The sequence below is a fragment of the Hyla sarda genome, chromosome 1 (assembly GCF_029499605.1).
Source record: "Hyla sarda isolate aHylSar1 chromosome 1, aHylSar1.hap1, whole genome shotgun sequence".
Lineage (NCBI taxonomy): Eukaryota > Metazoa > Chordata > Amphibia > Anura > Hylidae > Hyla > Hyla sarda.
Window position 1 is genome coordinate 459,206,157 of NC_079189.1, and position 15,105 is coordinate 459,221,261.

Genomic DNA, 15,105 nt, shown 5'->3' on the forward strand with positions numbered 1-15,105 from the left:
ATGCTACCTAATGTGGGGAAACTGCTACCTAATGTAGGGAATCTATGCTACCTAATGTGGGGAAACTATGCTACCTAATGTGAGGAAACTATGCTACCTAATGTGGGGAATCTATGCTACCTAATGTTGGTAATATATGCTACCTAATGTGGGGGGCTTGAATGAGCTGCCTTAATAAATAATTAGAAACTTATACAGCAAGTGACATATGGGGGTCCACCTGAGTAAGTGACACATGGTGGGGGGGTGCTGAACAATTTATGTTTTGGGGGGGGGGCACAGGCACATTCTTTGCACAAGGGCCCTCTGCTGCCTGTGTCCGCCCCTGGGTAGAGAATAAGGGGTAAAGTGGAACATAGAACAAATGCAGTTATTTTTTTCTTAATTTTTTTTTAATGAAGTAAACGAGATAAAGGTAAGCAATGACTTTTCCTCAGTCTGAAGCGCGGTCCTCATCGGCAGGAAGCAGTGAGGAGGAGGAGGATGACGGAGGTTCTGATTCCATCTCTGCTTCTTTTTCGTCCCTCTCTATATATAGGGCCGTGGCCATGAAGAAGGCCCCTCCGATGACTGCCATTATGGTGCAGGTCATGAGGGCATACTCCAGGCTGCGGTATTTCAGAAGAGGGGATTTGGCATATCCTCATTCGTAGGTGTCAGATATCAGGCCGATGAGGTACGGGCTGCCGGCGTCACCTAGGAGGTGATAGATTGTCATCTGCACGGCCAGGGCTGAAGATCTCCTCCACGGAGTTACTACTTTTAGTATAATGTCAGATATGAGGGTGAAATTTACTGACAGAAGCGTCTCTCCGATGAAGATGAAGATGTTGGTGGCAACGAGGCTGATGTTGCCAAAAGTCAATGCCAACAGAAGAAAAGGGGCGGAGAGCATCATCGCGCATCCACACACAAGCGGGTCCGCCCGTGGGTTGGATTTGCGATATCTTTTACTTATCTCCGTCCCTGCTACAACTCCCAGAATGCCGGAAACGACTGTAACCACACCAAATATTAGGATGTCGTGATAGTCACACGGTTCAGCACGGCAAGGGTCCTTCTCTTGTAGGAGTGTTCGTGCGTGGGTCAGGTATGACGGACCCCATACACCTATGGCTCCCACTATGAAGGATACCGCCGTCGATCCCATGGTGGTTAACATGAAGCTTCGATTTTTAAATAGTTTTTTCAGATCTGTCGCCCATTTGGCAAACTTCTGGGATTTGTTGTTCTTCTTCCCGTTTGTAGTCGTTCTTGGAAGCTCCTTTGTGACCAAAATCATCAAAGCCACAGCTATGAGGCCCAGGCCAGGGGTGACCCGAAACGCCCAGTGCCAATTACCCCTTGCTGCATCAGTCACTTTGGGCCCGATGATATATCCTAGTCCGCAGCCTACAGGTATGACGGAGTAAAACACGTTCAGCATGCGGGTCCGCTGGTCACTTGTAAAAAGGTCTGCAATGATGGAGGGGGCGATGGTGCAGAAAGTCGCCTCTCCGGCCCCAACCAGTCCACTCGTCAGCAGGAAGAGCAGGAAATACCCGTCAGGGATGAATGACAGGGTAAGTGTCATGCTTAGCCAAACGATGACTCCTGCGCAAACAGTATATTTCTTATTACAGTGGTCGCCCAAATATCCGGCAATTGGTGCGACCAGCACGTAGCTTCCAATGAACAATGTATTCAATAAGCCGGACAGACTAGCATTGGTGTCATATGCTTTCTGTATATAAGGCAGCACCCCCGCCACGCTGGAGCGATTTGCATAGATGAGCAAATTAACAAAGGCGAGGATCACTACGGTGATGATGGAACGTGCGGTGGACATCACGCTTAGAGATGGCAGGTTCTGCCTCTCAGGGATATCGCCCTTTTCTACATCCATATCACTATGGTCCTCCATTGCTTCTTCCTCCTCCTTCAGCAATGGGTCTTGTGGAGAGGCCATGGTCACAGGTCAGAGCCTGAAAACACTAGAGAGAGATAGATAAGTGAACACATTAGACAACATGTCATCATTCCTGTCATTATACAATAGATCCTACATACAGAGCAGAAATGTCCAGCACAGAACCACAAGATAACACTAAGACCATTGCAGCCTCAGAAGAAGACGCTTCTCTATAAGTGTTTTATATGGAGACGTCTTCCCTGAGGTTACCAATGTCTGATAACCCTGAACCTGTCCGATCCTAGTAATATCTGATAACCCTGAACCTGTCCGGTCCTAGTAATATCTGATAACCCTGAACCTGTCCGGTCCTAGTAATATCTGATAACCCTAAACCTGTCCGGTCCTAGTAATATCTGATAACCCTGAACCTGTCCAGTCCTAGTAATATCTGATAACCCTGAACCTGTCCGGTCCTAGTAATATCTGATAACCCTGAACCTGTCCGGTCCTAGTAATATCTGACAACCCTGATTCTGTCCGGTCCTAGTAATATATGATAACCCTGAACCTGTCCGGTCCTAGTAATATCTGATAACCCTGAACCTGTCCAGTCCTTGTAATATCTGATAACCCTGAACCTGTCGGGTCCTAGTAATATCTGATAACCCTAAACCTGTCCGGTCCTAGTAATATCTGATAACCCTAAACCTGTCCGGTCATAGTAATATCTGATAACCCTGAATCTGTCCCAGTAATGGTGGATTGTAAGGGCTTGGCTGTATGGTCACTGGGCCATGTGAACTTCATACTGTAGAAACAATTGGGCTATCCTGCTATATACATTTACTAATAATGAACCTACCCCACCTCATTGGGATCTATCCCACTATATGAGTTTCTGCCACTAGTTGATTTGAAAATTTTCCCTTTTGGAGTACCCGGAGTATTTCTATTGTTAGTACACACAGAATTCTATTATATAATATTATATTTCTGCCCTAATCTTTCTGTTATTCTTTTACTACACCACCAAATCTTTCTAATAGACTTATATCTTTTAGAACTTCATGAATTAGGACTCTTTTTCTTGGGGGCTTTTTTGGGCATAATTGCATTTTAGCAGTTTTGCAAGAAAAAGCTCTGGTCATGATACTATCTGTGCGTTTTATTATGTTTAATGCCTAAGCCAAGTATTGTCACAATGCTATGAGGAATATAACTTTTGTTATTTCTTTTGGAAATAAATTTCTTGTTTTTTTTTTTGCTAAAAAGAAAAGCAACAGCAATAAAAAAAAACTGTCAAACAAAAAGCCCTGTGTATGTATGAATAGAAGAGGCTGAGACTTACCTTGTGGTTCTCTCTTCAGACAAGGAACGGTCAAAATCTTGAATTCTCTATCGCAAATAGAAACTCTCTAACAAACACTTTGCACCACAGGTTGTGAATGCAAAACACACTGAAGAGACTGCAGCCGGCGCGCACCTCCTTGTACAGCTTACGGTGACATCATCACAAGCATGTGTGACATCACAGGGTTCTAAACCATCTTCAGGTATGTGTATATCTGTATAGTAAATGTGAGTAGCCATATTAGTCCAGTGATGCAGATTGTAATACCTTTTTTATTGGACTAACTGAATTTTGTAGAGACAAACTTTTGGGATTCCTCCCTGATAACTTCTAAAGTCCTTTGATCATTAGTCCTTGACTATTGGACTTGATAAAGGGCGGAATCCTGAAAGCTTGTCTCTACAAAATTCTGTTAGTCCAATAAAAAAGGTATTACAAGAGACTGCAACATATTTTTTGATTTGTGTGTGTGTGTATATATATATATATATATATATAGTTCCAGGCATGAGTAGGTGCCTCCAGCTAGGGTCCGTGTCCAGGATTCATGTACAATGTGCAAAGAGCAACGTTTCAATGGTCTCACACCATCATTATCAAGCCACTTGATAATGATGGTGTGAGACCATCGAAACGTCGCTCTTTGCACATTTGGGATGAATAAATAGTTTTCATTTTTTCACCATACCTTGAGTGCCACAGCATTTTCCTTGGAGCTACGTATGCAGGATCCTGGACCCGGATCCTAGCTGGAGGCACCTACTCACGCTTTAGGAGTGCTGCTTTCTTCTTTGACATATATATATATATATATATATATATATATATATATATATATTAATATACACCTAGAAATACATCAAGTACATAAAAACATCTTTTAGAAAAATATTTCTCCAGGCCTGCCAAGTATATCCCCATATTTCACAGTGTATTCTTAGTTTATATATTTTAATCTTTTGACCTTTTAACCCCACTAGAACCAAGGGCATCCTGGGACTTAAAAGGGTATTCCAGGCCAAAACTTTTTTATATATATCAACTGGCTCCAGAAAGTTAAACAGATTTGTAAATTACTTCTATTAAAAAATCTTAATCCTTTCAGTACTTATGACCTTCTGAAGTTAAGGTTGTTTTTTTCTGTCTAAGTCCTCTCTGGTGACACCTGTCTCGGGCAACGCCCAGTTTAGAAGCAAATCCCCATAGCAAACCTCTTCTAAACTGGGCATTTCCCGAGACAGGTGTCATCAGAGAGCACTTAGACAGAAAATAACAACCTTAACTTCAGAAGCTCATAAGTACTGAAAGGGTTAAGATTTTTTAATAGAAGTAATTTACAGATCTGTTTAACTTTCTGGAGCCAGTTGATATATATAAAAAAGTTTTTGCCTGGAATACCCCTTTAAGATTGAACCGATTATTATTGATATATGTCATGAATGCATCAACGGTCAGATGGTCGGACGACCAAATAATGACCACATCGTCTACATACCTCCCATACCATGCGAGGCATGTGGAAAAGGGATTGGTGTCAGAAAAAATAAACTGCTCCTCCCACCAAAAAACAAAAGGTTAGCCCGAGCTGGTGATGACTTTGCTCCCATTGAAGCACCCGTGCGCTGCAAATAAAAATTGTTACCAAACATAAAATAATTGTGTTTTAACACAAAATCTACCACCTCATTAATGTAATGTCTCAAATCCACAGAATATTTAGAAAATCTCATCAGTATATCCGAGATAGCTGATAATGCCAGGTTTTGCAGAATACTGGAATAGAGCGATTCAATGTCACAAGTATGCCACGACAGAGAATCACTCCATGTGAATTTAGTTCTTCTGACCAGGAGTTTACTGAAAATTCAGATTGTTCAGATACCACGGACACTAGCGGGGACTCAGAACCGCAATATGTGAACACTCACAAGAATCGCAATGCGAGAAGACAGTCAAAAAACAAGGAAGGCGCGGTGGCAGAAAACAAAGGAAGAAGAGCTTCGGAGCGTAACAAGGACAAACGGAAAAAGTAATAAAAGAGGATTTTCAAGTCATTAACATTTCTGCACAAATCATTACAGATGAAGAAACCTCGGTCCTGTGGAAAGGACTGGGTTTCTCTCCTACACATCATTTTGATGTTTATCGGACAATTTTGGATATAAATAAATTTGTGAGAACTTTAACAGTTAAGAAACATTTTTTTGTGGAAAATGCTGATGAACCATCGGACCCACCTCAACTTTCTATAAACCCTGATTTACCACTAATGCATACGTTAGCAGAACAAATTGCTTTTAGAGATCTCTGTCTCCTTGAAAATAGTGGGATATCAATTTCTGATGAAGTGAATACTGCACATACCTTTTCCACTAAAAACCAAAATTTTTACCCCATACAGACCAGACCAGCAATTTTTGATTGGTTCCAGGACTTTATCATGAAAGATTTGGTTAATCTACAATCAAAAGTAATGTCCAATACAACTTGAATTAAATGGAGGCTGCTGCCATAAAGAAATTAAAGAAAAACAAAAATTTGACGATCTGATCCGCCGATAAAGGCGGCTTGGTAGTATGTATGGACACGGGACTGTATATCAATTTAAATGAAAATCTACTATCTGATGATAAAATTTACCTTAAACTTTGTGGTGATCCCACTGAACCTTTTAAAAAAGAACTGTTGACTCTGTTGGAAGAGGGGAAAGCCAGATCTATTTTGACCCAAAAAGAAGTGGATTATATTTTCATGCCTGCTCCAATTATTCCTATCTTCCACTCGCTACCCAAGCTGCACAAGGACCGATTCCCGCCGCCGATGCGTCCAATCGTGGCGGGGATCGGATCCCTTAACGAGCACCTATGCGAGTGGTTGGACTCAGTACTGCAACCTCTGGTTATGCAATGCCCAAGTTATATCAAGGACACTAAGCACTTGCTAAAAATCATGGATGAATTCACATGGAGCGATTCTCTGTCGTGGCTTACTTGCGACATTGAATCGCTCTATTCCAGTATTCCGCAAAACCTGGCATTATCAGTTATCTCGGATATACTGATGAGATTTTCTAAATATTCTGTGGATTTGAGACATTACATTATTGAGGTGGTAGATTTTGTGTTAAAACACAATTATTTTATGTTTGGTAACAATTTTTATTTGCAGCGCACGGGTGCTTCAATGGGAGCAAAGTCATCATCAGCTCGGGCTAAGCTTTTTGTTTTTTGGTGGGAGGAGCAGTTAATTTTTCTGACACCAATCCATTTTCCACATGCCTCGCATGGTATGGGAGGTATGTAGACGATGTGTTCATCATTTGGTCATCTGACCATCTGACCGTTGACGCATTCATGACATATATCAATAATAATCGGTTCAATCTTACGTTTACCCACACATGGTGTAAAAGTGAAACCCCCTTTTTGGATGTCATATTACGTGGCAACCCTGATACAAATAAAATTGAGGTTGAGCCTTACAGAAAAAAGATATCAGGCAATACCATCCTAAGGGCGAATTCATGCCATTCCAAACAAACAGTAAGAGCCATACCAGTAGGTGAACTTATACAAATTAAGCGGAACAGTTCTTCCGCCGAGGTGTACCGCAGGGAAGCTGATGCAGCATGCACACGCCTGGCGGCTCGAGGTTACCCTGGATGGCTCTTGAAAAAAGCTTGGTCGAGAGTGGATCCTATGGATCGAAAATCCCTTTTTACAAGTAAGCAACCAACTGAATCACAAGATTGTCCTACATTTGTCACCACGTACAGTCCAGAATTTAATTACATCAAACGCATTGTAATTAAACACTTACCTTTGCTATCAACAGATCCCACGGTAGGGGAGATTATAAAGTCAGGTGTGAGATTTGCAGCGAGGCGGGCACCTACTCTATCCAATCTCCTTGTTCCCAGTATGGTGGACACGGCTCATGTTACCACCCAGTGGATTAGCACAAAGGGCTTCCACAAGTGCGGTAAATCGCGGTGTGTGGTATGTCCCTTTGCCGAAAAATGCCAGAAAATAGAAGGTACGGTGGATGGCAAATGCCATGTCATTCACAACTTTATAAACTGTGATAGCACTTTTGTTTTATATAAAATCATGTGCACACAATGTCACTTAACATATGTGGGTTCCACCAAAAGGTCCCTTAAAAAACGCATGCAAGAGCACATTAGACATGCTGCTGGCCCTTTAAGCTCGAACATTTCTAACATATCTAAACATTTTCTAATATGTCATTATTCAGACACCACTTCCCTCAGGTTCTCAGGCATTTAGAAGGTGAAGCTAAATAAGGGGAGGTGACCATATTCAATCCCTCCACAATAGGGAAATCATGTGGATTTATCTTTTGAATTGCATTCAACCCCATTTAATGCATTACATTACATTACTGATATGTCTCCGAATAATTTATCTGTATTTGGTCCCATGTTTTTGTTTTAATCACGTGCACATGTGATGTGGACCTGTCCCTCCCCTTCCTGTGGGAATGGGGAAAATGCCCTGGAGTATATAAGGGTGCCTCATTTGAGGATCTACAGGCTATGAGTAAGGATCGATAGATCAGAAACGCGTCAGCCATGCTTGGGACCCCCCTCTGTTTGTGCAATATTTCATATTTTTGATATTTTCACGGTTTGTCTGCCACCGTGAAGGCTTTTAAGGAAGAACCCTGAATAAAGACGGACGTTTTACTTCTACTTGCTGGATTTTTTAGTATTTTATTTTAGTTTTATCCACTGTGCCAGGGATGAAAATTATTCTAAAAGAAACTAACTCAACTGTCTATGCTCCCCCGTTGCTCCAATATTGGTGTCCCGTTCTCTGTTCGCCGCCTTTTGCTTTTCCTGCAGGTCAGTGAATCACGGTGTGCTCAGTGTCATCATTGTTTCAGCACCAGTTTTACAAATCAGTGTGCCTCCAGTGTTACACCAGTGTTTACAAATAAGTGTGCCTCCAGCTGTTGCAAAACTATAACTTCCAGCATGCCTTGACAGCTAGAGACTGTCCAGGAATGCTCGGAGTTGTAGTTTTGGACCACCTGGAGAGACACTGTTTTGAAAACACTGCCTTTGTCAGTATTTTCCAACCTGGGGACTTCCAGCTGTTGCAAAACTACAACTCCCAGCATGCCTTGACAGCTAGAGACTGTCCGGGAATGCTGGGAGTTGTAGTTTTGGACCACCTGGAGAGACACTGTTTTGAAAACACTGCCTTAGTCAGTATTTTCCAACCTGGGGACTTCCAGCTGTTGCAAAACTACAACTCCCAGCATTCCCCTGACAGTCTTTAGCTGTCCAGGCATGCTGGGAGTTATAGTTCTGCAACAGCTGGAGACACTCAGGTTTGGTAGGTAGGTCCTTAGTCCATTGTTTTCCAACCTGGGTGCCTCCAGCTGTTGAAAAACTCTAACTCCCAGCTTAAGACTGTCCGGGCATGCTGGTAGTTGTAGTTTTGCAACAGCTGGAGGCCCCCAGGTTGGGAAACACTAACTACGGCAGTGTTTTCGAAACATTGTCTCTCCATCTGTTGCAAAACTGCAACTCCCAGCATGCTCGGACAGTCTTAAGCTGGAAGTTAGAGTTTTGCAGCAGAAGGTGGCATTTTGGTGGGTAGTTGGGCCCTTAGTCCAATGTTTCCCAACCTGAGTGCCTCCAGCTGTTGCAAAACTACAACTCCCAGCATGCCCAAACAGCCAAAGCCTGTTTGGAAAACACTGGACTAAGGGCCTACCTACCAAATGTAACGTGGCCACCCACCTACCAACCAAACATATACCTGCCTACCTACCAACCAAACATATTACCTACCTAGCAAATGCTTTTCCTGCCTACCTAACAAACGTATAAGCCAACCTGAATATAAGCCGAGGCCCCTAATTTCACCCCAAAATCCCAGGAAAAGTTATTGACTCGAGTATAAGCCTAGGGTGGGAAATACATCATCCCCCCTGTCATCATCCAGACCCCCGTCATTAACACCCTCATCATCATCACCCTGTCATCATCACCCTGTCATCATCCCCCCTTCATCATCACCGCCTGTCATCATCCCCCCTTCATCATCCCACACCCCCCCTTCATCATCCCCTTGTCATCATCCCCTTGTCATCATCCCACACCCCCCCTTCATCATCCCCTTGTCATCATCCCCCCCCTTCATCATCCCCTTGTCATCATCCCACACACCCCCTTCATCATCCCCTTGTCATCATCCCACCCCCCCCTTCATCATCCCCTTGTCATCATCCCCACCCCCCTTTATCATGCCCTTGTCATCATCCCACACACCCCCTTCATCATCCCCTTGTCATCATCCCCTTGTCATCATCCCCACCCCCCTTCATCATCCCCTTGTCATCATCCTCTTGTCATTATCCCACACCCCCCTTCATCATCCCCCTGTCATCATCCCACACACACCCCCTTCCTCATCCCCTAGTCATAATCCCCCCCCCCCTTCATCATCCCCTTGTCATTATCACCACATGTCATCATCATCACCGCTTGTCAATGTCTGATACAGTGGTCTTCAACCTGCGGACCTCCAGATGTTTCAAAACTACAACTCCCAGCAAGCCCGTGCAGCCATCGGCTGTCCGGGCTTGCTGGGAGTTGTAGTTTTGAAACCTCTGGAGCTCCGCAGGTTGAAGACCACTGCGGCCTTCGACATCATCCAGCCCCCTCTCACCCCCTTTAGTTCTGTACTCACCTCCGCTCGGGGCTGGTCCGGTGCTGCAGGACTGTCCGGTGGGGAGGTCTTCCGGTGGGATAGTGGTTCCGGGCTGCCATCTTCACCGGGGGGCCTCTTCTCCGCGCTTCTGGCCCGGAATAGAGGCGTTGCCTTGACGATGACGCAGAGGGACGTTGGTAATGAGAGGGGCTGGATGATGTCAAAGGCCGCAGTGGTCTTCAACCTGCGGACCTCCAGAGGTTTCAAAACTACAACTCCCAGCAAGCCTGGACAGCCGATGGCTGCCCGGGCGTGCTGGGAGTTGTAGTTTTGAAACCTCTGGAGGTCCACAGGTTGAAGACCACTGAGGACTGAGAGTTCACTCGAGTATAAGCCGAGTGGGGTGTTTTCAGCACGAAAAATCGTGCTGAAAAACTCGGCTTATACTCGAGTATATACGGTAACCTACCTACCTAGCGGCAAACCTTTTACTTGCCTTCCTACCAACTGAACTTACTACATGCCTAAATAACTTGCAAACTTACTACTTGCCTACCTACTTAGAGAATGTTCTACTTACCTAATTTACTACTTGCAAACGTACTACCTGCTTACCTAGCAAACATATTACCTGGGTGGGGGGGGGGGGGGGGGTGCCCAGGAATATTCTTTGCACAGGGGCCCTCTGTTGTCTGTGTCCGCCCCTGTACTGGAAGTCCCATATACTTGCATGGGACTTGAAACAAAAACCCGTCTTTTATATAAGGGTTAATTTAACTATCATATCTTTTTATTTGACATATAAGTAATATGTGTATCAGGTATTATTGAAATATCTTCAGCCATACGGAAGTTATGACTTCATATGCCGTCCTCATATATTGTTGTCATATCCCAACCCCATATCCCATCCTCATATCCCGACCTCCTATCCCGACCTCCTATCCCGACCTCCTATCTCGACCTCCTATCTCGACCTCCTATCCCGACCTCCTATCTCGACCTCCTATCCCGTTCTCATATCCCGTCCTCCTATCTCGACCTCCTATCAACCTCCTATCTCGACCTCCTATCCCGACCTCCTATCCCGACCTCCTATCCCGACCTCCTATCTCGACCTCCTATCCTTTCCTCATATCCCGTCCTCCTATCTCGACCTCCTATCGACCTCCTATCTCGACCTCCTATCCCGACCTCCTATCCCAACCTCCTATCCCGACCTCATATCCCGACCCGTGATATGTGTACCAGGTATTGAAATATCTCCAGCCGTATGGAAGTTATATGTGAACATACATTTCCCATTGATTTGCATGGGACTTTAAACAAAAACCCCGACCCTCACAAATGGGGGTAGATAAGGGTTAAATTAACTATCCTATATTTTAAGTGGACATATAGGTAACGTGACCAAGTATTATCGAAATATCTCCAGCTGTCTGGAAGTTATGCAGTAACATGTATTTCCCATAGACTTGTATGGGACTTTAAACAAAAACCCCGACCCTGGCAAATGGGGGTGAGCAAGGGTTAAATTACCTATCCTATGTTTGTTGTTGACATATAAGTAACATGTGTTCCAAGTTTCATGTTAATATCTTTAGCCGTTTGGACGTGATGCTGGAACATACACACACACATATACACACACACACACACACGTTGAGTTTTGTATATATATAGATATACATTTTGTAAAATTATTATTTAGTTTTTTTTAGAAACGTAACAGTGTTCCTGCCTGGACAGTACCTCATTTATAACCCACAACCAGAGTCTCTAAATCTAGTAAGAAAATAATATCACTGCTCAGTCAGGCTTAAACAATTTGGTATATGTTGCCTGAATGTGTCATTTAGTATTATGAATCCATAATTTTATATGCTCAAGGTTTTATTTTCCTTTATGTCAAATCCCAGCATGTGTTCTGTTGAAGGATTTTGCAATGTATAGCTTTGCCACCACCTTCTTAAAATGCTGCCAAGATCTTCAAAGTCTTCCTAACCTGAACATATGAAAAAATGTCTGAGCAGAGATTATAATTTACAACCAGACCATGAAATTTCACGCCTGTACGTCAGCACAGAACAGCCACAAGTGAAAGGAAGGTGCACAGAGGCAGCCACCAAATGTCTCAATTATTAGAATGAATTTCACCCACTAGAACGCAGGCTTATATATTCTTACATTAAATTCTGACGGAGTGTAGTAAAACTGACCACATTGAACTGTGATTTGTCCTATACAAACACCATTTTCGAAAATGCTGTTACTGAAATTGTGTACAGGCACCTGATGAACATGAAAATGAGAAAAAAAAAGTTTAACATGCCAGCATTATTCATCCACTTTGTACCATTCTGCTAGTTACCATGTTCCAATATTTGAAGTATAAGTGTAAACAAAAGCTTTTTGCCAGAGATGCCAAGCTATACATATTTACATCTATTAAATGGCACTATTTAACCATTTAAGGGAAAATCTAGTGAAATGATTTTGTAAAATGTCATAGATACATGTGAGAAGATAAGATAGAAAGGGTCCCTTAGGAAATCCACAGAGATTTCTTTTACTAAGAATCTGACACAACAATATAAGAGAATCATCAATGATATGTTTGGCCCTTTGTTTAGAATTGTTGAATCAGGACAGAAATCAGAAGATTCATTGTGGACATCTCTGAATTATTATTATTACTATTATTAGAATAGGAAAGGGTGTATTTCCCTTGCTAACTCTGAAGAATCCTCCACCTGTGGCCTGATTAATGAGGTATCAGGAAGGGGAAGTGTGTTCAAAAGGAAAGGGAACAGAATAGTTGGGGCCCTCCCTGGGTAACAGCATGCCGCTGTCGGGGGAGACACTTGGGCCCTGTTGAGGAAGCACACAGCTGGAATCTGTGAGTGGCCCAAAGTGACAGTGGAAACTGTGAGTAAAACAGATTGCAGGGGCACATGTTTTGTGCTGGCTGAGGGTAGCTCACCAGTTAGTAGTCAGGGCACGCTTACATGTGTAGTCAGTGACCAGACGGTCTAGGACTTTGGTTTGTTCCTGAGTTGTTTTGTTTTACCTGCAACCTGTGTAAATAAAGCTGGCGAGGTGCCAGACTTGTTTGCAGAACGGTTGTCTGGCGAGTTATTGCGAGGAAACGTGTCCCGTGGCAAGTGACCAGGATGATCCCAGAGCTAATCCCCGAGATGGAATGTCACATTTGGTGGAGGATGCGGGCAAATCATTACTAGGAGCAACAGTGTTTGAGTTGCAGTGAAGTTGTTGCCAAGAGAAAACAACCGTGCATGTTGCAAGTGTGTACTCGTTCTCAGAGAGGAGACAGTGGGATGAGCCCAGCTGTGGAGTACAAGAGTAGCACTGAGCCTGTGGTGAAGTTGTTGCTAGGGGCAACAGATTGCATCAAGCGAGTGGGCGCTCTTTCTCAAGTAAGGATTGGATTCATTGGAGGAGAGGCCCATAAAGTTCATTGTGAACTGGATCCAAAGATCTTACGGGACTATGAGAAAGTCAAGACAAGCTCTGGATCTTCTCCTTCAAATTCCTCAGGGTGAAGGGGTCTCCATTGTAGGTAGGGAAGACAGCACACTCAACTCTTCTTAAAGCGTTTTAAGAAGATTTGAGTGTGCTGTCACTTTAAGAAGATTTGAGTGCGCTGTCACTTTAAGAAGAATTGGGTGTGCTATCTCTTTAAGAAGCATTGGGTACGCTGTCTCTTTAAGAAAAATTGTGTGAGCTGTCTCTTTAAGATGCCCGGCAATAGACTGTAGTGAGTACCTGCAGACTTTGTTGGGCACCGAGGGGTTAATGTTAGTTGCCACTGGTGTCAGAGACTTATTGCAGCAAGTCATTGGTTTATGCAGAGTCTGCGCTGCAGTGGGTACTTGCTGGTATTCTGTACAGCCGGAAGCAGCCACTGGAACCTTCGCTATGGCTGCGCCCAAGGAACTACCTGTTTGGTCCGGTTGGTAAATTCTTCCACTGTGCAACACTGGGTGGATTCTTTGTTCCGGCTAGCACACGCGTCACCGCTGCGGACTGACTGGGCGAAGCTGCGACCGCTCCCGCACACGGGAAACACCGGACTCTATTTAACCCCTTCAGATACGGACTTGACACACTTAGCAATAACAATTAACAGTCTTTCCTTCACCTTCCCCACTACTTTATCCGCGCCACAGTAAAAACACAATTTAGTAACACAGTCCCGTACACTTTCGTGGAGCACACTTTTTAGACACAGTTCTGACTTGGGGGGGGGGGAGGACTTGCGGCAACTTGCACATGGCATACACCCGTATACTGTTAATGGGTGGACTGGTGGTTGAGTGGTTAAGGCACACACCCGTATCCTGTTGCGGGTGGCCTGGTGGTTGAGTGGTTAAGGCAAACACCCGTATCCTGTTGCGGGTGGCCTGGTGGTTGAGTGGTTAAGGCACACACCCGTATCCTGTTGCGGGTGGCCTGGTGGTTGAGTGGTTAAGGCACACACCCGTATCCTGTTCGTGACGCCAAAGTTGTGGTGGACCACCAGTGTATGGCAGAACCACGGGTGTAGCAGTGTAGGTGGTGGGGCCAGATGGTATTAACCCCTGGGGCAAGATGTTGTTAACCCCTAGTGTTCGTGATTCCAGAGTGGTTTTTTTCTGGTACCGGAAACACAGAACCGTATCTCCGCTATTCCAATGTCTAGTTAGTGAAAGGAGAGTCCACAACCAGTCATGGTTTAACTGAGGCTTTACTGAGTTAAGCCAGATGGAATTATCTTCACAGCTAAGCCAGATACCCAGAGAGGTGGCCAGGAAACCAGAAGGACCTCGCAGCTTGCAGGGACCAATTATACTTGACAGACTTGAGACAATTATCTTGAGGCTTGACTATATGCAGGACTTGACTATTTTTAGTTACAGCAGACATAGACTTTTGATTTACTGGAATGACTGTAGCTTTTTGGCCTTCCAGCTGCTGGTCACTAGCACTGAGATCTCTGGTGTTTGCTGTGCTCAGTAGCAGGTGGTAGGAGAGGAAATTGTAATGGCCAACCCTTTATATAGTGGGGGGCTGGACTAAAGCCCATTGGTTAAGCTGCGGGTTATAGGTTAAGCTGGTGCTCTCTGGGTAACATCATGTGACAACATAACATAACATGTGACATTTCACAGGTC

The 15,105-nt window shown here is 44.1% G+C and overlaps 1 protein-coding gene across 1 annotated transcript; it reads right to left on the bottom strand.

Moving 5' to 3' along the window:
• Positions 1-376: 376 nt before the first annotated feature.
• On the bottom strand, positions 377-3,339 carry LOC130309736 (protein spinster homolog 1-like). The gene is made up of 2 exons (XM_056552340.1): positions 3,243-3,339; positions 377-1,973 (listed from the first exon to the last, which is right to left on the bottom strand). The coding sequence occupies exon 2, from the start codon at positions 1,946-1,948 to the stop codon at positions 644-646; it is 1,305 nt and encodes a 434-aa protein (XP_056408315.1). The 5' UTR covers positions 1,949-1,973; positions 3,243-3,339; the 3' UTR covers positions 377-643.
• Positions 3,340-15,105: the final 11,766 nt, after the last annotated feature.

Bases quoted from the DNA above. Each gene is read 5' to 3' on its own strand.
- LOC130309736 (XM_056552340.1), bottom strand. From the start codon at position 1,948: ATGGCCTCTCCACAAGACCCATTGCTGAAGGAGGAGGAAGAAGCAATG.